This window comes from Parambassis ranga, chromosome 19, assembly GCF_900634625.1.
Source record: "Parambassis ranga chromosome 19, fParRan2.1, whole genome shotgun sequence".
In the NCBI taxonomy this organism is placed as follows: domain Eukaryota; kingdom Metazoa; phylum Chordata; class Actinopteri; family Ambassidae; genus Parambassis; species Parambassis ranga.
In genome coordinates, this window is record NC_041039.1 from 2,094,374 (window position 1) to 2,115,936 (window position 21,563).

Genomic DNA, 21,563 nt, shown 5'->3' on the forward strand with positions numbered 1-21,563 from the left:
ATTTGTCACAATCAAATTGGAGTGTGGTGGCTTTGTGTGTGAGGAGATTTGGAAAAACATACACTATAGGTTGATGCTGTGTTATTTTCATTGGTTGAGCTGAAGGGCTTAGGCTGCGGGGATATAACTAAGAAGAAAACAAAAGATTTAGTGTGGGTGCTGCACAACTGACAATCTGCTGAGTGCACAAACATACACACGCACAATTTATATTCCAGGCAGACACTGAGTTCAGGTGGAACATACAAGTCTTTGTTAATTTGCGGCATATAATTTAAAGCTCTAATTAAGATATCAGTCTGTCAGTCTGTTTATTCAGCTCACCTCCAACTCTAGCTGCAGCCACATTTCTCAGTCACACTCTTAGAAACTCCTGGTTAAGACCAACAGTGCCCCCAATAGGTGGTGATTGGCTACTACAGTAAATCCACAGCAATGTTTCTTTATGTATATCTAATGTGCATTCAAACCTGGAATACAGTAGAAAGAATAAATGTCATAGAGTGTTTACTGTTCTAGGGAGCAGAGGGTTGGATCCTAAATAATGTTAGTCCAGTCGACAACACCATGCTGTAACCAAGGAGACATTATAGCTAAGTGGGAAGTGGCTGAAGCATCCTAGACATCTGCAGGTAAGGAGAGTTAATGACCCAAGTTACTGGGGCCGTGTTCATGTGTGAGGGTAGATCAGAGCAGAGCACACTCTCTATCAGTCTGTCTTGGTGAGTTTGGCATTAGTTTGTTTTGTCTCTCATTTGTTCAAATTCACTTTATTCAGTTTTTTAACTACAAGTTTTTATTCCTTCCAGTTTTGTGTATTTTTGTTAGTGTCACTATTGACGGCATGTGGCAGCACTACAGTCCAGACAGGTTGCAAAGGCATGGCGTACTTTATAGGAGACTGAGTGATATTCAAGTACCGCTAGACAGGGCCGTATGAAGGCGTTCAACCAGACAGATTGACCAGCATCTGCTCCTTTGTGCAAGGAGGAACAGAAGGCCACAACTAGGGATGTCCCGATCCGATCACGTGATTCAGACTCGATCGCAATCGGATGTTGCCTCCCGATCAGGACTCGGATATATATTTATTAGGGCTCAAGGTTAACGCCTTCTGTGCAGGGTGGCTCTGTGTCCTGTAGTGTAGGGGTATGACACACACACACACACAGGTTTTGATGCAACGAGTGACTTGCTATTTGCCGCCTTTATAGAGAATCTTGAAACTCGAGGGCAAAAAAACCTGATCGGGACATCCCTAGCCAGAACCCTACAAAATGACCTCCATAGAGCAGATGGAGTGCATGTTTTTGCCCAAACTTTTGGACTCCCCTAGTCTGATGTCCCCAAAGTCGGATGAAGGCTGGATGTTGTTTCATCTGACCTGCGCTCTTGTTATTTTCCAGAGAACACCAGAAGTGGCAAGTTATCACTATGAGAGCAGGTGAGGGCAGGTTCACACTCAGCATGGGGGATATGCGTGTTGTACTGGTTTGGCAGTGGGTCATAGACGATGAAAACATTGATGCCATCATGTTCCCCAAAACCAAATGAGCACTTATAGGATGTTGTGTTTTAGAGGATCCAACACATTGCTGTCACAGATTGTCCAGAAGCAGATGCCTTGAATCGGGTCTGGAAGGAGATCCCATGGGACACCATCCACTGATGAAGCACAGATACAGATACAATGCACACTATTGAGTAACATTATAAATTGCAGTGATAGAATTTGTGCAAGTTGTCTCAGTGGGTTGATTATTTCGGTTTTTATTACACAATGTAAAAGTAAAGATTATCGACTTAGATAATCTGTGTGAAAAATATAGTGTGGAAGGAATTTCATGATTTTGGAAGTATTGATGAGACACACACTGATAGTTGTGCTTAAAAAACACACATTGATGACCCAAAGTCTTTCACAACAAAGCTGCCTTCTTTCTTATAGACCCTGCAGAAGGCAAACCTTTTATTTATGGACAAGGGCAATATAATTTATACATGCAAGCTCTCTGTGGCAAGACCTCAATGCAATGTCTTTCTCCACCGTGAGGTTTTCAATATGCTATGCTATGGAACATTGTGTTTTATATGAAAAAGTTGGTTGGCAGTGAAAAGAGAACAGCACTACATTTTACTTATTTACAATGAACTGAAAGCAGACAAAGTAGACAGAGCAGTGTGCTATCTGTTACTGCCCCGTCTTCTGATCAGCTTGAACTTGATTTGTATATATTTTTTATTTCATAGTTTTACTATAAGAACTGTAAACAGGGTGACTTTGTAAATAAATCTCAGTGGCCCTACCTCTTTAACCAAGGTTGACAATTATTGTAATAAGACAAATGAGCAAAGTGGAGGTAAAATTAACTATTTGCTTTATCAAAAAGTAACTTGAGAGTCATGCACATTTGGTGTATATGTTAGGTCATCCCAAACGTCTTCCATTTAAGGATTAGGGAGGTCACTGTGCTCTTAGGAACCTTAAGTGCAGCAGAATTTTTGTAACCTTGGCCAGATCTGTGCCACAATTCTGTCTCTGAGCTCTTCAGGCAGTTCTTTTGACCTCATGATTCTCTAACATGCATTGTGAGCTCTAAGGTCTTATATAGACAGGTGTGTGGCTTTCCTAATCAACTCCAATCAGTATCATCAAACACAGCTGGACTCAAATGTGGTGAAGGTGTAGAACCATCTGAAGGATGATCAGAAGAAATGGACGCACCTGAGTTCAATATATGAGTGTCACAGCAAAGGCTCTGAATACTTAGGACCATGTGATATTTCATTTGTCTTTTTTAATACATCTGCAAAAATGTCAAATTTAAGTGGGTCTGAATACTTTCTTTACCCACTATATGTATGAAAGTCCTCTACCCTGCTTTTGCAACAGTGAAATTTCCCAGTTTACAAATACAAATATATATATATAAAATTACTTTTTTTTTACAGAATCATGTTTTTGTGGAATATAGCTCTTTGAACACAACACGATTTTAAGGTGTAACAGGTGTAAAAAGAAACTTTTGTTCAAAAACATCAGGCATGTTATTCTATTACACAGTAGCTTTAATTCCTCATTCTTTTGTACATTAAATTAATCACTTCTAAAACAGTCACAATTTGCACTCTGAGTAATTTACCTCATGAGCTCATTTATAAAAGGACATACGTCTAATCAGAAGAAAAGATGATTTTTCTGCTCTAGAATACAAAAGGAGATGGCTCATTCTCTGCCACTTGTCTGTTTAAATGATGGAGAAAAAGCAGAAGGATGGAGAATGAGATGGAAGTAGGACACGAGCCGTTTCCTGTTTTCTTTGGCCCACTTCCTCTGCCATATCTGTTGTTGCCTTCAGCAGAACTCAGCAGATGCCAAAACAAAAACCTGCTGCTGTTCCCCGTGATGTCATCCAGAAAAGGGAACGATAAGAATGTCAACGAAACTGTTGGTCTGTAGATTTATTTCAGCTTTGAATCCTGCCTTTCCTTTATTGCTCAGCATTCAAGCTTCTCTCTGGAGAAAAAAACCACAAATCCCCAGAGCCAACATTAGCCCATCCCTGCAGACTGATGCTTAGAAAGCCTCTGAATAATATCCTCTGGCACTGTGGAGACACACACAGAATTTGCAGCTCTAAAGATTTGGCCTCTGGCAGGTGCCGCATCCTCCCTCAGTCGTCTGGTTCGGTAACACACTGCTCAACAATCTCTCTCAGGTTGGGGTTTTCCATTGCAGCTGCCACTCGCTCCTTATCATTGATCTGTTTGTTAACTGGAGATACAAAGAGCAATTATGAATTTGAATCAGGTTAATTTATGCTAACATAAGGTTCCTTTAGTCTCCAAAAACCTCTTAAAAGACTATGTATGACTATGTCTATGTGTTAACTTTCTGATGGTCCTTGAAAGCATCATATGTCACATATACATTGGTCTGAGAATATAAATGATTCCTAGCTCGTTGATATTTATTCAACATGGCTGAATTAAAAATAATTAAATAATATGGCCATTCAGCCAGCTTCCTACAGTTGCATACATTATAAACTGGCTTATAGTGCATTTAATAATGCAAATAGGTAAATAACTATAGCATGTGGAGCTCCCATTTCCCCCCCAATATTAGCATCACCTGTAGGCACTTTCACGGTGAATGGGGAAAAACACTTGGGGAATATCTTGGGGTTTAGAGGATGAAGTGTAAATGCTGTCTATGTGGACCATAGTTTTTATTTTAAGAGTGCAAAGCATATTATATCACACAAAAATCAGACTTACTATCTTCTTCAGTGGAATGAGTTCCTTCTGAAAGATAAATTTCCAGCTGAGAGAAAGAGAAAAAGAGAATTTATGTTAAAAGGGATGCGCTATTATTAGAGGCTCGCGTGGTGTGCACAGAAAACAACAACACAACAGTTTAGTATTAAAAAAAGCAGAATGACAGCTCTACAGAGAAATGGGACACATGCAGCTTTGAGAACAGAGCGAATTAATATTTTAAAACTGTAATTTTAACAGGACAAATGTTGCACATGTTACAAGAGTGATGACATGTGTTGATACATGTCAGATTGTGTTTTTTTTTTTTTTTTTGGTCCCTTAGTACCAAGGAAAGGAAATCTTATTGCTCTAGTCTAATGCATAGTGAAAGTGATGCCAGTGGTCTTCTCAGATGCCTTGTAGTGGCAAAAGGGCTTGTGTGGTGTAGTGATCCTAAGGATCCTCAGGAGAGGAATACACATAGCTAACTGGCATGGTGACCAGCAGGTCACATCTCTGCTTTTTGCTTTTTCTACTTCTGGTACTTATGTTTTGGATTACATATGCACTTTATAGGCAGAACGGTTCAGATACCTGCTTCCTGTAAACACAAGGAGTTTATCAGAGCATGTTTGATGAGTCAGAAATACTGAGACTTAAGTTGAAAAATGAATGTAAAGCTTTTGAACTTGGAGCTGGAAAGAGTCTCAAACCTACTGTGAAACAGCAGAAATTGTCATTTGATACATTATTAATATAAAAGAATGATTCTTCTAATGTCTACTTTCAGTTTAAATAATCTTTGTTCATTACACTGGTATTCTGTACTGTGAGGCTTTACTGTGCTGATCACGTCCTCTGCTTTGCAGATGTTTAGCAGCTCTGTGATAGGAAACACTTCTCTAATCAAGAGGCTACTCATCTTGTTTGTAAAACAGCTTTAATGGTACAGAGATAAAGCAAGAAGCTCTCCACACACTGCTGTCTGATAGCCTTTAAAGAACGCCTTTGTCCCCAAAGCTGGACTCCTGGAACTGAGTTCAGAAATACCTTGCTAATTGGCTGTATTTTGCTGTGCCAATTTCTCTTTTTTTCCCCCAACGTAATTCCTCTTTGTGCGTAAGAGTTGTACTCTGATGAAATAACAGCTGTGTGTGTCCCCAATGAACCTAGCTCTGGGAGTGGTTTTCACTCCTCTGCCTTTCGTTGTTCATGGGAACGTTCGATTTGTGTTTGGGTTTGAAAGTTGATTGAAACTTTTGTTACAAGGAATGAAAAGGTTGCAGAAACACAGCAAGCAGTAAACCTGCCAAAAAAAACAAAAAAAAAACAATGGTTCACAGTTGAAGCGGGTCTTATACCTGGCACATCATTTACACTTGCAGTCTCAGTCAATTGGTGTCCATATAACTATGGATGATGCTTCTGTTATTTCATCTGTAGGTTACTGAAAACTGTCACCATGTTTGCAGCATCACAGTCTGCCTAAACTTCACATACAGGCAAAGAGGTGGAGAGCGAGTTGAACTAAGGCAGGAGGGTAGTTGCCGAAGCAGAAAGCTTGCCTTGTGAGTCGGCACTCACTATTAACTGAAGGCGGTCTCGCCCATAGTTATGTGTAATTTTACATTTTTTTTGTATCAGGCTGGAAACGTTTTTATTGCTGCTGTAAAGTTGGAGATTTTATTATGGGATTGACTCGCTTTTGGAGCCAGCCCCTAGAGCCTAAAAGGTGAAGTGCAATTTTTAACACTAACTTAGCTTTATTTCTAAATCCTAAAGGGTTACTACTAGGTGTCAACGTGTGAAGAGTGGCTCAATAGACTTCAATTGAAGGGCTCTAGCATCAGGAATAGACGCCATGACACCATGTCAGTCAATCAATTTCAAGTAGCATATCATACAGAAGTCAGTACTCGTGAGGTGGAGTTCCTTTACAGCCTGTTCTGAGGTTTTGTTTCTATTGTGTGTAGGGCTTATGAGATTAAGATAAACCCTTTATTTGTCTCACAATTGGGAAATTGCATTGTTGCAACAGCACAGATACAACTTTAGTAAAAATAGGATAAGATAAAAATAAAAGATACAGTATAAAATAAAACTACCAATTAAGATACAATAGAGTTAAAAACATATACACATATTAACAGATAGTTAATATGTGTAATATAGAGAACAGTAGATTTAACTGTACATAGTGCATCAAGAAACTAAATAAATAAATCTTGTACTGTACAATATGGCGTAGGATCATATTGCACATGATCAGTAGTGTTCATTGTACAGTGTGACAGCAGGTGACATGACATGAGGTGACGTAAATAATCAATGAATCCATATTTTTCGACTCCACTGCCTAATAACCCATCAAATCCTTTTTCTTATCATCAGTGCTGCATGCTGTCTTTTTTTGACGATGGTACTCTAAAACTCTTAGCGACTGATTGCTGCAATTTGCATCCTCAATTTTACTCTTCCCTTGAGTCTTAGCTTAAATTTTAATATATAAACACATCACTTTCTTTACTAAACCTTGGGAAATAAACATCCATAATCATGTTTAGAACACAATGGGCAAAATTAGTCGGTTTTTAAAGGGTTGTTTACTCATCAGCAGTGGGAAAGAGGTGGTGTCACTACAACTGTGTTCCCAGTGTTAGACTTTGAAAATTAGCAGCAAAAGTAATGGTTACACTGTTCCTGGAACAGATGTTGCTGAATTTTTTATTGATATGAGTATTGGGTCTAAACACAAAACACAAAGTGATCAGCACAACTTGTAACATTGGTACTCACCTTATGTTTAAATGGCAAACATCGCTGTAGTTTCACTTGTAAGCATAGGCCTGCAGAGACAGAGTACTAAAGTTAGACACTGATCCCACACAATACACAGCAGCATTTAAGCACTCAGAGAAAAAGGTAATAATTCTGAGAATTCTGAGAATAAAGCCATGACCTTTAAAGTGCCCGTGCGACCTACAGGGAGATTCATTTTCAAAAACTACAAGGTTTCAATAAACTTCCACTCAAATCACTTATATATAAATAATATGTAAATGTAATGTGTATGTAATACATATGTAAACCCATGCATTTTGAATTAGGTAATTCACTTTCAATTAATTGATTTTGAGTAGTACAGTATTTGCCTCCAACTGGTAAAATTTCCACAACTCTGAAAAAAAACACTATAGTAGAGTGAATAGTGAATTGATCCTAAAATGGTGGTTACAAACAAATACCTGAATTGGACTACAGACATCCTCAAGGATTTTGTACTGTGGATAAAATAACAGCGGTTAACATTGGCTTTTTACTTTGGTGAGCAAATCTATGCTTTAAAATGATACAAGTGGTGTTTCTTTGTGAAAATTTGCCATCAAATTTGACAAAATTTGTCAGCATAGTATGCTTTTGTTAGCCAAGGACTTTATTTTCTGCAATAAACAAAAAGTCAATAGAACAATCTCTGGCTTTTGTCAAAGGAACCCATCTACCAAGCAGCAGCAGAGCCCCTATAAGGATGGACAGTTGTGGCTGCCATCAAAGCGGGACGTCCTGTCAGAGTCTGAATTGACCGATCAAACAATGAGCAAAATGATAGCATGTTGTGCACTTGCTGCAAAATAGATGAAAGAACTTTCTACTCAGTTCAGTTCGGCTATATAATCTATATTAGCTATATAAGCTAAGCTAAAAATGACCTGAAATTACATTTTTGTCTAGAAACAGATGTGAATAATTATCTTAGCAATTCAGATCCATCGGTCCCATTCAGAATGAACAGAACTCTTGGTGAACTGCAGGCAGTCTGAATACAGTGGCATGAATAGAGATTTACTAGGTTATACATAGATCAGCTCTGGCCATGGATTGTGCTACATCCTGCCCTTACTGTGTGTTTTCCCTCCCTCCTGATTGCCTGCTTAATTTTTTGCCTTAACCCTCTGGTTTGTTTGCCTGATTTTTAAATAAAATCTTGAACACCTGGAAGACATACTTGTGCATTTGAGTCCAGCCTATTGTTTTTACACCCTCCTTTATTACACCTGTGTCGATATGCTCACCTTGTGTATTTTGTTCATGTGCTCTTGACAAAAAAACTGTTTTTGTTCATTCTCCCCATTGTTTTGATTACCTTAACACTTACAAGGTGGTATATGGTATCTCTCGTACATATTGATTTCAAGCCTGAGTGGTGTGTTTTTTCAAGTTGTGATCTCAAACTTTGAAGTGTGTAGCTTTCTGTACTTTTCCTGCTCTTTCATGTTTCTAGTGATCAAACATCTAATGGACTAAGACCAAAATGCTACCTTTTACTTGTGAATTTTTGGTATCATTGAACCATTTCCTACTCTCAAACTGGGGTACTTAAGAGTCCCAAAATGGGTCCAGAGATGCGAGTCTCACCACCTGCAGCTATCTTAAAAGCTTCTGTCTGCAGCAACAATGCTCCTCGGATACGTGGCAGGTCGCTTCAGCACTGGACTAGCAGTACCCCTCTGGTCCACAATATATCTGCTGTGAAAGAAAAATCTTTCCTACTCAGCACACTGTTAAAATGACACACCATGAGATCACTTTGACCTCAGCAAAATGCATCAATTATTTGCCAGCCATTCATGATACAAATAAGAACAACTTCCTGAGGGAAAACCTGACAGTTCAAATCAAGTCAAAGTTATTTCTGTGTGCTGTCACTGTGTAGAGGAGTACTGAATAATTAAATCTGACTATGAGCTTTCCACATGGTCTCTACAATGAATACACAAATTATAGAGAATATAGCTTAACACAAAAAGACACAAAAAAATATGAAAAGGATTTGTAGCATAATAAATTAAGTAGTCAGTTGTGAAATTACAACCTCTGATGTCAAATATTATACCATCATTATTTCATTTTACAAAAAATGGAGCGAGCCATGTGTTAAAAAAAACATTGGAGGGGAAGTAGCAGCCAAAAGGCATCAATCAAATGCCTTTTGATTTTGTTAGCACTTTCACAACAGAGGTTTTGGCAGGTCTGGAGTATTTTTGGTTGTGTTGACACAACGGCAGGTATGGCATCAGCAATGACCTTAGAGATGCAATTGTTGCTGCACATCAATTTTAGAAGGGTTATAAAGCCATTACTTAAGTTCATCCTTCTATAGAGGGGAAGATTATTCACTGGCATTCAAATCAGCTGCCATTGTCTCCAGCACAGAACTCCAAGCTGCAAAAACCCCAGGAGCTCAATCTCAGACTCTACAGCCCTCTGTTATTAAGTTAAACGTTTAAGTTCATGATGCTAGAATTAGTAAAAACTGAACAAGTACAGCTTATTTGAAAGGGCTGCAAGGAGGAGTTGCCTTTTCTCTGAACAAAGAACATGGCAGCACAGCTTTCCAAAAATGCATCTGAACTTCCAGACCAATGTCCTTTGGACAGATGGACCAAATTTATATGTTTTACCCATAATTCACAGCGCCAAACCCAAACACAGCATATCTATCTACACACACAGCTCATAGCAGCTTACTAGTGATGGAATGATGGGCTGATGACTGGGACTTGTATTACAGCCACAGGACCTAGGCCATTTGCAACCATTGAGTTGAACTCTATATACCACAGGTCCCAAAGTACTGTAGAGTCAAATGTGTGGCCATCTGACCAAGCTAAACCTTGGTCAACGCTGGATCATGAGAAGCTACACAGAAGGATTTAAAAATAAAAAATAAAAAATAAGGTGCTGCAATGGCCCAGTCAAGGTCCAGTCTGTAACCCAATGCTGGGGTGGACGTTTAAAAAAAAAAAGTAGTTAGTTAAATTAAATCAAGAATCGAGAATTAAACAACATTAACCTAATCCTTTCTCTTAAGCAAAATCAAGTAGAACTGGAAAGAAACTTCATTAAGAAGTTAAAGTTTACAGGCCGATAGAAAAAAGGCCAACAAAGAGAGGTAAAGCAGCAGAACCTATTCCTGAGATCAAAGAATAAGTCAGCTATGATTAAATTTGTAAGAGTACTCTTGGAGACTTGGGGTATTTTCAGGAGGCCAGATTCAGCTTACATAGTAGAAGGTCTTTTTAACTCATATTTACTGATAGAATCATGACCTGTGAAATGAACAGAAGCTAAAAAATAAATCAAACTAAAGGTGACGATCTAAAACATCAGCTTAAAAACATCTGTCTCTTTTAGTTGTCTCTAAGACAAAATTCACCTAGGCTTTGTTTCAGTCCTGAAAGATACTAGAGTGGTTATCACAGTCACCTTTCCCATGAGGAATGGGCTAAGAAGTCCCCAGGAAGCTGGTGTCTGGCTATGCATTGTTTGCAGCAGGTTACAACAGAAAAAAGGTGCTCTGCAGAGTACTGAAGATGCTTCTCATAAAGGGGTTGAATAAATCTTAGACATTGGAATATTTTTGTGTTGAGCTATTTAAATTGTTCTTTGATTAATTATTGCAAAGAACTGTTGGATTTTTTTTGCAACTGGAACATCAATAATTGTATCAAATTAGGACTGGAAAAATCAATCATAAAAACATAACTACTGGTTAAAGTGTAGCCCTAAAATAACAGTTTTAGATGCAGAAAATGAACATTTTGTTTAAAGGATAACTGTGGTGGTAATAGAATGTGAATTACAACATGAGTTATTCAAATATTCAGTTGCTGAATGACAAGAGGATAATGTCTGTGAGTGATAATGTCTCCTGTCAGTCACATAACAAAAAGTCCTTCGAATAAAATCTGGCTGGTCAGTAATACCAGCCAGACCATGCTGACCATGAGCCCTTTTGATATTTTACAATTTAGTGTTTATATACTCTGGTTTTTACCCCTTTTACACCTGCTCTCTATTTAAAAGGCAAATTGCAGCAGGAGAAAAATCTGTCCAAATTACAATTCCTTTTATATAACAATAACCAAGTCAATTAATTAGTTTATTTTTTAAATATTTTAATATGTACAGAATACTGGCAACTGATTGTTGGCTAGGGAATTGGCAGGGAGACAGTCATTATTACTTTATATTTTAAAGCAATCATTCAAGGAACTTATCCAAACTGGGTTTGTTTTGCAATATCATAAGTGACTGACCGATCAGAGTAGCCAGCGAACAGTGAGGGACGGTTGGAGAGAACTTGATAATGATGAGATACTCATCCTCCCCCAGCTCCTGGACCTCCACACATTTCTCTGTCACCACCTCCAGCTCCTCAAGGGTATTGGGCTTCTCAGGGTCCCGGATCGATCTAATCACATCTAATAGTGGGCAGAAAACATACTTAAATACACCTTACAGCAATATGTGGTGTCTAAAACTGAAGCTTTATTAATGAGTCATAGTATGTCATAAATTTTAGTATTTTATAAATATCAGGAGACCAACAAAGTCACTTCAAAGTAATGTTAATGAATCTCCATTCTTCCCTCAACTTTGCCTGTGTAGGCTGTGCTTAGGGACCCTTACCGTACACCTCTAACGCTTTCTCCTCCATCTTTTTGATCCTTAGGGCATTCCTGTCGACAATTCCGGAAAACTGTAAAACCTTGGCGAAAGTTAACGATACAAGGCTTAGCACTACTTCCATGTTTTAGAAAACGCCATAATAAAAAGGATGGTATAAATTGACTTTAACGGGAAGACTGAGACACTTCGTTTGCGAGAGCTTTTGCAGATCTATATTAATGTCAATACTGTTGGCAGTTATAAACACTAACTGGTAACTAGTATAGATATCTGCAGCTTGTTTTGTTCCCAATGACCGCGTCTGTCACTTCCGCTTCCGAATTGTGGTTTCAGGGGAAAGCAGTCGAACGATGTAAAGATGCTTGTCTGTGATGTATCGTGTTGTATTTTTAACCAACTAACTTTATTTTATACATTTTATATGAATAAATATTTTAAACCTGTAAAATTATCTTTTTTTCACTCCCTGGTCTATTATCACTTCGCATTCGACATTTGTAACGTTTCCTATTGGTCAGTCCTAATCAGCTGACAGGAAGATTGGTCATGTGACAACACAGACGGTGTAGCTGTTTACATGACATGAAGAAACGACTAAACTTCTGTAAAATAAACGTTTTATTAGCTTTGTGAAGGCGGGTTTTAAGTTTTATTTTGGAAAATATCTCTTTAACTAACATGTGAATCACCCTGCCTGTGTAAGCTGTTCATTAACCGCTTAATTATGGTTGAGGTGGCTCAGCGGCTGGAGAATAACTCCATAGAAGTGGCTGTGATCCCAGAGAATCAGAACTGTGGAGATGTTGCGGACATACAGAAAGCTGAACTGGCTCCTGGAAGCTCTCTTCTCGGCTGTCTGGACGTCAGGGGAGAGCTGGTGGTGTGGGACCCGGCGGACGGAGAGACTCTTCCGGCTGCAGTAGAGGGCTGCTACAAAGAGTGAGTGCAGTTGAAAGAGTCCTTATCCTGTTCTAAATATAGGCTTTGAGTAAATAATAATAATAACGTGTGTACCGCTGTGCTAGTTAGTTCTATCTAAAATAATAAAATGGGTCCCACTACACAATAATTTAGAATAACAAAACAAACTAACAGAGAATAGTATTGCTTGATCAAATCACTGCATCAATACTGACAAAAATATCTTTCTGTCCATAGCTTTTCCTGGGAAGAGTTAACCCTCCACAGTCAGGGTGTCAGCAGGTTCAAATTGTTGGCAGTGGGATCTCAGTGTGACCTGAAGCTACTGGAGGTAGAAGCAGAACGATCAACCTTAATTTCTCTGCGCTGTGTCTCTGAAAGTCCTGCAGACTGCCTACTGCAGACTGTCAGAAAGCTAGACCAAAGTAAGTACACATACACTCCTCATGACAGCCTTCAGTAGTATATAGGCACTGATAGAGATTGAAAATATATAATAAATATGTTACTTTTAATGACTGAGACTTTATTTCCAGGTGTGTGCGAGTTGCAGTCAGCGAACATGCTGTTTTTTGCGGCTGGCCACTGCTGTGTACTGCTGAACAGAAAGTGGTTGCTGCAGCTGCAGTGGACGCAGACGAAGGAGGAGCCGCAGACATTATCCTGCTGCAGCATCCAGCTGGCTGACAGTGACAGAGACACTGCTGTCCACTACTGTGTCTGCACAGAGACCCTGTTCATCCTCAGCGCTGCTGGACTCATATGTATCCTTTACAGTGTGCAGCTACTTTTCAGCTATTACTTGTAAACATCTCTTGTGAGATTGGGTAGCCAGTGTCGCAGTGTCATAGCACATTTCTGTGTTGAAAAAAAATGGCTGCTGTTTAATTACACAATCAGCCAAAATATCTACAAATAATATTTTATGTTTTCCGTATAGATTAAATTATAGAGTAATCTTCCAACATCTGCAGTAGTAGACAAATTCGTATCTGTAACTGAAAGTTCTGAAAAATGAAGCCAAGGTGGAGGCACCTGCATTCTTTCTAATGACTAGCAGGGGGTCATTAGAAAGAAGTGATGTCCTACAGAAATCTAAACTGACCCTGCTTCTCACTTGATTAATTACTTCAGCAAATATAAATGTATGGTTGCAGACACTAGCTTTACTTTATGATCACCTAATGATCAACAAGTCGCTACCGTTGGTTGTTCATTGTGCCTTTAAGGTCCCATATAGTGCTTGTCCTTGATATTCTCATCCAAATATGTTACGTCTGTCTTCCGTCAGTAAGTGAATGGTCTTCCTTTGACTTTGCCTCTCAGCCTTATGCAATATCTCTGATGGCAGTCTGCTAGCCAGCATTGACCTGCCTGCCTACTTGAGGTCTGGCATGGGAGAAGATGATCTGACCTTCTCGTCCTCTTCGTCATCCCCCTCTTCTTTCTCCTTCTGCCACCTCCAGGTGTCAGCTGATCTCAGTACAGCTGTAGCTATCACCCGGTGCCACACTGCCATTGCTGTTGACCTTAACCACTATTTCAGGTACATAAGCAGGAGCAGTTTTAGTCAAGTCCCAGTTTTTAACCCTTTAAAGTAAAACCTATTTTTTGATATTTGGGACGAACAACAAGCAGCCAACAGCAAGTGGTGTTTCAGAGAATGTTATAGGGTTGGCCGATATTGGCAAAAAAATTAATCACCATTAATTGTGGCATTTAGCTGATAACGATTAATTTGACGATTAATTGATGACAATTGCACTTACATGTTTTTGACTCTAAATCACCACATTGTTCTAAAATGATACTGACAAATCATCAGTCAAGTTAACTACTTCATTCTAACAGGTTAACCTGGTAAGTAGTGATCACCAACCAGCCGTGTTTGAAATATTTATTGATAACAGATGTATTGCACAAACTGCTTCAAAATAATAATGAAGCAAACATTTAGTAACTTTTTCTGAAAATGTGTCTGTGCAAATTAACCTGTGACTGGAATATGTCACACACTGGAGCATGTTTTTACTCATACTGTAGAACAGCAGCAGAAAAAACATTACAAACAAACTGGACAATTTCACATTTAAATGTATGTCTGTGCAAATCAACCTGCCTTACGTTCTTCTTCTTGGCGGTCGTAAGGAGCACAATGACTAAACGTACCGCGGATTCACGGCTGAGTGGAATTCTTTCCAATATCTGCTGGAGGAGACTTCGCTGTTGTAATGTTTTCCTATCTTGCTGTGGAGTCCATAAATAAAGATCGGGAGGCAGCTTCTCCAGTCGGAGTTCATTCTTTTAATACCAGCAAACATTAAGTTACTATGGCAACAACCAACGCTCCACGTCGAGTATGCAGGTGTAGCCGGCGTTGTGGCCTCGTTGTGCTTTCTTCGACTTTCTTCGTACTCCGGCTTATGGTGACAGGCGTTGAACCTCTGTTAGGAATGTGCTGCTCTGCATCATTTAACTGAATACCACTGCCTTCTGCCATTATTGTTATTGTGGGCTCACATGTGCGTGCTTGCCAGTGATGGTGAGAGTATGTCGCACACAAAAATGCGTCATCATGACGAGGCACTAATCGCCGTAATCGATAAGTGGCAAATATTAATCGTTGATTTTGCACAAGCCTAGAAAGTTATGTGCAAAAGTTCCTAACCCCTCTTTTGTATTGACCTTGTCTGCACAGTGCCTAGGATCTGAGGCCTGATTATCGCCCTGCCACTGCCATGCTTGACAGTGTGTATGAGGTGTTTCTGTGTTTGGTTTTCAGCAGACATGGTGGTGAGCATTAAGACCAAACAACTCCACTTTGGTCTCATCTGTCCATAGGACATTGTTCCACAAGTGTTGTTCTTTGTTCAGTTGCAGTTTAGTGAACCTCAGTTCTGCTTCCATCTGCTTTTTAGACGGAAGATTCTTTCTCCTGGTAACCCTTCAAACAAACTCCGCTTGTTCAGTCTTCTTCTAATTGTGCTGTCAAAGACATAAACACAGAACATGCTCAGTGAGGCCTGTAGGTTCTGAGATGTAGCTCTTGAGTTTTTTAAATGTTCTGCCTGAGCAATGCAAAGTATGGTCCAATGATTCACATTTTTCTGCCAAATTAGTTTTGGTTGGTTTGTCTAATGTGAGTGTTCCTGACTGTGCTGTTTCACAGGCAAAAATCACATCAGCACAACTGCCTTCCACTGTAACTCATCTGCAACCTAATTATGCACAAAGAGTTAGTTTCTTGCAAAAATATACTTTTAATTTAATTTATTTACCTTTTTTAACCAGAAGAGACTCGTTAAGATTAAAAATCTATTTTGCAGGAGTTTCCTGGTCAGGCAGCAACTCAGTAATACATATACAATATAAAAGCTATTATCAGGTGAAGCAATTGCATCTCATTGTTTTAGCTTCCCTAACATTTAAAATCCTTTTAAAACACTGTACAGAGGTCAGCTCCTTCAAATTTAAAATCTTTTGTAGGAAATTCCATGCAGTTGGGGCAGCAAAATGTAAAGCCTTGTTCCCCAGCTTAGATCGAACGTTCGGAACAGACGGTAAAAACAAGTCATGGGAATGAAAGCTTTAGGACCCTATGCTTTGCTGGGAAATAAGCATGTGTAAGTAGGGTGGAAGCTGACCCATTATACACTTACAAATAAGTAGGTGCCAATGCCAATGCCTGCGAGATGACAAGGAAGTCCAGCCAACACGGGCATAAAGCACACAGTGTTAGGACAGAGCTCAGAGACCTGTGATGAACCTCAGAGCTCCATGATAGGAGGTGTCAAGAGCTTGTAGAGAGAAGCATGCATATAATAGACCCCGTTCACACTGGGGAAATCAATCCTGCTAGAGCGGGATTTGGGCCATATCTGGATATATCCTGATTTCTGAGTGTAAACACTGTGAATCTGGCTATATCCAGCTTGATTTCAATCCACCTCATGGAGGTGGATCTAGCCGGATTGGCTCAAATGTGACTCAGGTCTGAACGCAAATGCAGATAGCGAATCCGGCTAGCGACATCATACGTCCGGTTAGCAACATGCTACTTCCAGTTCACGAGGAGCGACACGGGACAAAAAAACCCACGACGCATGTGCACACGCGGTCCTACCGTGGCCTGAACGGACTGTGTATATTATGGTGCGCCACCTAGTGGTTTGGAGGACCGCAAACGAGCCAGATTAAGCCGGATTGAGTGCGGACACGCTTGTGTGATAGCCAGATTTGAAAATAGGTCTGAACGTATCCAGTTTAAAGACTATCCAGATACAATCCTACTCTAGCTGGAATGACTTTCTCCAGTGTGAACAGGGCCTATAGACTACATCACTGTAATCCAACACTGACATAAAAGTGGCAGCAACAAGTTTCTTTCTGGCCTTAAAGGACATACAGTCTTTATTCTAAAATAAAACCCTAGTTTCAGTCTCAGTCTTTTTACTAACTGTTGAATGTGAAGAGTAAAAGAAAATGAGTCATCATCCAGATGCCAAGATATTTATACTGATTAACAAATTTGAGAGCCCTGTAAGGTGGTGATTTATGGCAGACCTTGAGGCTTTAGGATGACAAAACAAACTTCTGATTTTTGTATTTGTTTTCCAGGTTGTATCCAGACCATCTACTGTGTACTGTCCCTAAGCCCCGTTCTCTTCTCCAGCCCCACATCCCAACAGACCAGGACAATCTGTCTAGCTCCAACTACAGTCTGAGTGCCCTCGGATCCACCTTCAGCACTGACCGGTAAAATACTGGCAACCACATCTAACAAACAGTGGTTATAGAAGGCATAGAATCACCAAAATGAGCAGCCTAAAAAGAGTTGTTATAGCATAAGCTATTTAATAGTATAAGCTAAAAATGTCACACGATCTTATGATCGTTTTTGCTTATCCTTGACTGTAACTTCCCCTCTAGCTCCTGGGAAGCTCGTCTGGCCTCCCTGCACAGCAGAGTCCAACAGGCTGCCACTCTATCCTCTTCCTCTGCCTCCTCTCAGCCTACTGGAAGGTCTTGGGCCACTTCACTCCCCCACCTGGACTCCCACCTGGTTCCGTCATTGCCCCACAGCAGAGCTCCTCCCGGTGGAGCAACCATTGCGCTCTCTGTCCCTGAATCATCCACTTCATCTCTCCTCACTGTCACTGAGTTCTCTGCACTGGTGACCTTTGTCACGCCTGGCAACAGACAAAACACAGTGGCCTTATGGGACGTTGAGCATTGTCATGTGAGCTACCACAGGGTGGAGGGTGAAGCAGCTCCTGTTCAACGAAGTGGGGAGAGGCAGCACAGACTGCTGCTGAAGAGTAAGTCAAGCACACACACATAAACTGTAATTGAATATCATTCAACCCTTTTGAAGGGTGGAAAACAGCCAGAATTAGCCCCAGGCTAAAAAGGAGTTTTCCACTCCTGCCACTTTTGTCATGTTTATCAATGTGTGCCGATTGTTCATTTTACTTTTCTTTTGTTATTTTGTGGTTTGTTTTGTGTTTCTTTTGTGTGATAAGCAGCCCAATTTTGGCATTTTTTGTGATTGTAAAACCTCCCAGCAGGTTAGAGGGTTTTAATATTATGTTTTTCCATAACAGTCAGACATAAAAATAATACAAAAACTCAAATACACAAAAAAAATGGCTCTGGTGCCAGTGTTTGAAAGAAAAAAATCAATGACAGTTTTCATCGAGGCTGTCCTAAATGTCCTCATTTCTTTTCACAGTGAACTGAATCTGTCTTTCTCTGTCTCCAGAGTCAGGAGTGTTCCAGGTTCTGTTCTCCATGTCCCAGGAGGAGCTGCTCAGCAGGTTGATGTTGTTTGGCAGCGCAGCAACAGTTGATGCAGTCTGTCACCTGAACAACTGGGGCCGCTGCTCCATCCCCATTCATGCCCTGCAGGCCAGTGAAACATTGAGAAAATGACAAAAAAATACTATAGATTTGTGTTTTTAAACACTGCTTTGTGTTCTACAGGCTGGACTAAAGAACCGTCAACTGGACACAGTTGATTTCTACCTTAAGAGCAAAGAAAATGTACTAAACCCCTCAACAACAAGCAGTGCTGATCAGCCAGCGGTGCCTACACTGAGCCTGACAGACAGTACCTATACACACTTCATATGCTGTTTATAGAGTGTACCACTTTTTAAAAGTAACATATCATCCCAACCCAAACTACTACAACCTCTCTCTGTGTGTGTGTATACAGGAGTGCAGAAGCTGCAACCTGCTTTGGACCTGCTGTGTTCGGCCGTGAGAGATTCGAACAGTGAAGCGCAGAGCCGACAGTTCTCAGAACAGCTGCTCAACATCACCGTGAGCTTTGTTAACACACAGATCCGCTCTCTGCTGTCCAGCCCTCAATGTAAGAGACACACTTTAGTTCACTTTTAACCCATCATACTCTGAGACTTCAGTATCATGTGTGTGTAGATGAGGACCCAGGTGTGCAAAGCTGCATGGACATTCTGGACCAGTACATCACAGAGCTGAGGAGCTACATGAAGAAATACCCCTGGTATAGAGGAGGTGACATGCCCAGCATTAGAGCTACTGCTCCTGCTCAGGAGGAGGCTAAGAAAGATGAGTGGGAGCAGCTGTCAAAAGAGGTGACATCATTTCTTTTTATCTCTGGACAACCCTATTTAGTGGATAGTCTCTGAGTGAAATTGTCTTATAGTTACAGGTTTCTTATCTATTCTAAACAGCTGTGTTACATGACTGGTGTGTTGCAGGAAGTGGTCCGTCGGTCCATCTTGACCAATGAGATCCCCAGAGCTCAGGCTGTGCTGCGGAGGCAGAGCTGCCCAGACCAGCATATGTCAGCTTTCAAGATGGAGGGACTGCGTCAGGTTTTGTCCTGCCTGCAGCACAGAGATCTGCAGACAGCCAACACACTGCTAACCAATATGGTAAGAGCGACTTGAAGTAGGAATTAAAACACTAACTGGTGACATGATGAAAGGCTTTGGTACTTTAGAAAACATCAAAATAGACAAAACGATAGTAAATGACGAACACATTGCACACACTGCAAAAGTAACCATGAAATGCACTAAAATACTGTGCTGGTGAACACGGTTTCCAGGGACATTGACCCTTGATGTCACTTCATCTCATACCATTTAACACCACGGACAAATAAAAACACTTCAGTTGCTTCAAAAGTCAGAAGGCATTCTGTTTAATTTCCACTTTTGTGTGAATTTGCAGTGCATTTATTGATTATATGATTATATTATATTATATAATCTACAAAACTGCAGACACCATCCTATTTGAGGAGCAGTATATTTCGTTATGCTGATGTTATGGCTCATACTGATGCAGAATTATTGAGAATTAGTGGAAAAAAAAGGTTTCATGTGCACAGACTTACTTTACAGGCTTACAAAATACACCTATGTATTTATTTTCTTTAAATATGCAGATAATAAACTGCAGTATTTTTGTTTGCAGGGGTTCAATGTGAAGAAGCAGCTCCATAGTATCTGCATCTACACAAATGACAAGGAGCTCAGAGAGTTGATGGTAATCCTGTTATTTTACAACACAATTTTCCATATACATAACTGCAGTATTGCTTCCTTTCCATCTATAAGTGTTGTCATACTACATATACTATATTGTATATATACAATACTATAATAGTTTTTGTGACACATATCCAACACATATCTTATTTTATATGTGAAAAGAATTGACCTGGCTGCATCAGCATGTTTATGTCCTCTGATATGTGGTCGTTTAGGTGGAGGAGCTGTCAAGTAGGAGTTACTTCCCAGAGGAGGAGAAGCAGAGTGTTCTGTTTATCAAGGAGATGGAAAAGATCGGGTCACTGCCGTTTTATTGCCATGCGAATAACCCATCACAAAGGTAGAGATGCCAATAGTTTATGCTGTAGAGGCTACAACATAGACTACATATGTACGGTACTTATTTCTTTGCCTGTGTTTTCTTGTGTTGTAGTGTATTATTCTTTCTGGGTCATCTTGGAAGAACACAGACTTTAATTTCTTTTTATATAGAGTCATTCTGTGGCCATTAATTCTCATCATGTAACTGTTCTGCTCAGGCAGCCCTTTTATCACTGTCTGAACATCCTCATTAACCTCCTGCTCTGAATCTCCTCTGTCCCCATCCCTTTTGCTCTTTTGTTCCTTTTCATGTTTGCTGTATCTCCCTTGGTCCTCCTCTTTATCTCCTTTGAGCTCACTTTGCCCTGCTCTGGGCTGTCTCCGAATGACTTCCAAATCACACTGCTTTATCTATTTAAATTTCTCTCTCCAAACTTTTCAGCACTGTCCATATGATTAATAAGGAGGGGAGCAGTAAGGAGTTTCTGGAAGAGTTGCAGGAACAAAGGAAGAATGAGGAGAGGGAGGTGCTGTGGAGAAACCTCAGGCTGGATTGGGTTAGGAACTGGGACCAGGGCTCCCGTACAGCTGTTCTCTTGTCTAGAATGCAGCACACAGGTAAGTCAGAATATCACATAGTGCTTCCTTAAAATCTTTTTCTTGAATATTGTTTTCTTTCTTTTGTTCATCAGAGCTGAGTTCTTGTGAGTCTTCGGTGTTGTGGCATTACCTGACCTCCCACCATGACCAACACCGGGTGGTTGACTGGATTCAGAACAGTGAGACCTCTGGTGCCTCTCGATGGCCCGAGTTAACTCCAGAACTGGTTGTTAGCAACACAGTCTGCAGCACCTACATGAGGGAGAACATCCTGGACCTGCTGGCCAGGTACAGCAGCTGCTTTTAGAATTTTTGTTTTAAACTGAAATGTTGGAGATCTTGTAATAACCATATTTTGGAAACAGTCACTGTGTTTTCTTATGTCACCAAAAAGTACTGTTCTTCCTCCTTCCTGCTTTTCTAGGCCGCATTTATACAATCATC

The 21,563-nt window shown here is 40.2% G+C and overlaps 2 protein-coding genes across 4 annotated transcripts in view; one reads left to right on the forward strand and one right to left on the reverse strand.

Annotated features, from left to right (window-relative positions):
- Positions 1-2,783: 2,783 nt before the first annotated feature.
- ciao2a (cytosolic iron-sulfur assembly component 2A) lies at positions 2,784-12,061 on the reverse strand. Of its 2 annotated transcripts, XR_003672286.1 has the most exons (6): positions 11,734-12,061; positions 11,361-11,525; positions 7,060-7,109; positions 4,282-4,327; positions 3,625-3,775; positions 2,784-3,517 (listed from the first exon to the last, which is right to left on the reverse strand). XR_003672286.1 is itself a non-coding variant. In XM_028431966.1 (5 exons), exons 1-5 carry the CDS (start codon positions 11,852-11,854, stop codon positions 3,675-3,677), a joined length of 483 nt encoding a protein of 160 aa, XP_028287767.1. In that variant the 5' UTR covers positions 11,855-12,061; the 3' UTR covers positions 2,784-3,674. The 2 variants fall into 2 exon arrangements, 1 of the variants encoding a protein (XP_028287767.1); XM_028431966.1 differs by having other exon boundaries at positions 2,784-3,775.
- A 184-nt stretch (positions 12,062-12,245) lies between these two features.
- Positions 12,246-21,563, forward strand: part of spg11 (SPG11 vesicle trafficking associated, spatacsin) — a 30,747-nt gene continuing 21,429 nt past the window's right edge. For both annotated transcript variants that reach the window (XM_028431964.1, XM_028431965.1), the window contains exons 1-15: positions 12,246-12,672; positions 12,892-13,079; positions 13,191-13,418; positions 13,981-14,200; positions 17,272-17,409; positions 17,584-17,972; positions 18,416-18,561; positions 18,637-18,763; positions 18,872-19,027; positions 19,096-19,271; positions 19,398-19,574; positions 20,122-20,193; positions 20,414-20,538; positions 20,962-21,137; positions 21,212-21,407. In XM_028431964.1, coding sequence (XP_028287765.1) covers positions 12,458-12,672; positions 12,892-13,079; positions 13,191-13,418; positions 13,981-14,200; positions 17,272-17,409; positions 17,584-17,972; positions 18,416-18,561; positions 18,637-18,763; positions 18,872-19,027; positions 19,096-19,271; positions 19,398-19,574; positions 20,122-20,193; positions 20,414-20,538; positions 20,962-21,137; positions 21,212-21,407 — 2,729 coding nt within the window. In that variant the 5' untranslated portion in view covers positions 12,246-12,457. The remainder of the gene's footprint in view (positions 12,673-12,891; positions 13,080-13,190; positions 13,419-13,980; positions 14,201-17,271; positions 17,410-17,583; positions 17,973-18,415; positions 18,562-18,636; positions 18,764-18,871; positions 19,028-19,095; positions 19,272-19,397; positions 19,575-20,121; positions 20,194-20,413; positions 20,539-20,961; positions 21,138-21,211; positions 21,408-21,563) is intronic.

Bases quoted from the DNA above. Each gene is read 5' to 3' on its own strand.
- ciao2a (XM_028431966.1), bottom strand. From the start codon at position 11,854: ATGGAAGTAGTGCTAAGCCTTGTATCGTTAACTTTCGCCAAGGTTTTA. The intron at 4,328-7,059 runs GTGAGTACCAAT...TCTTTCTCTCAG, and splicing joins GTTTGCCATTTAAACATAAG to CTGGAAATTTATCTTTCAGA. The intron at 3,776-4,281 runs GTAAGTCTGATT...TTGTATCTCCAG, and splicing joins TCATTCCACTGAAGAAGATA to TTAACAAACAGATCAATGAT.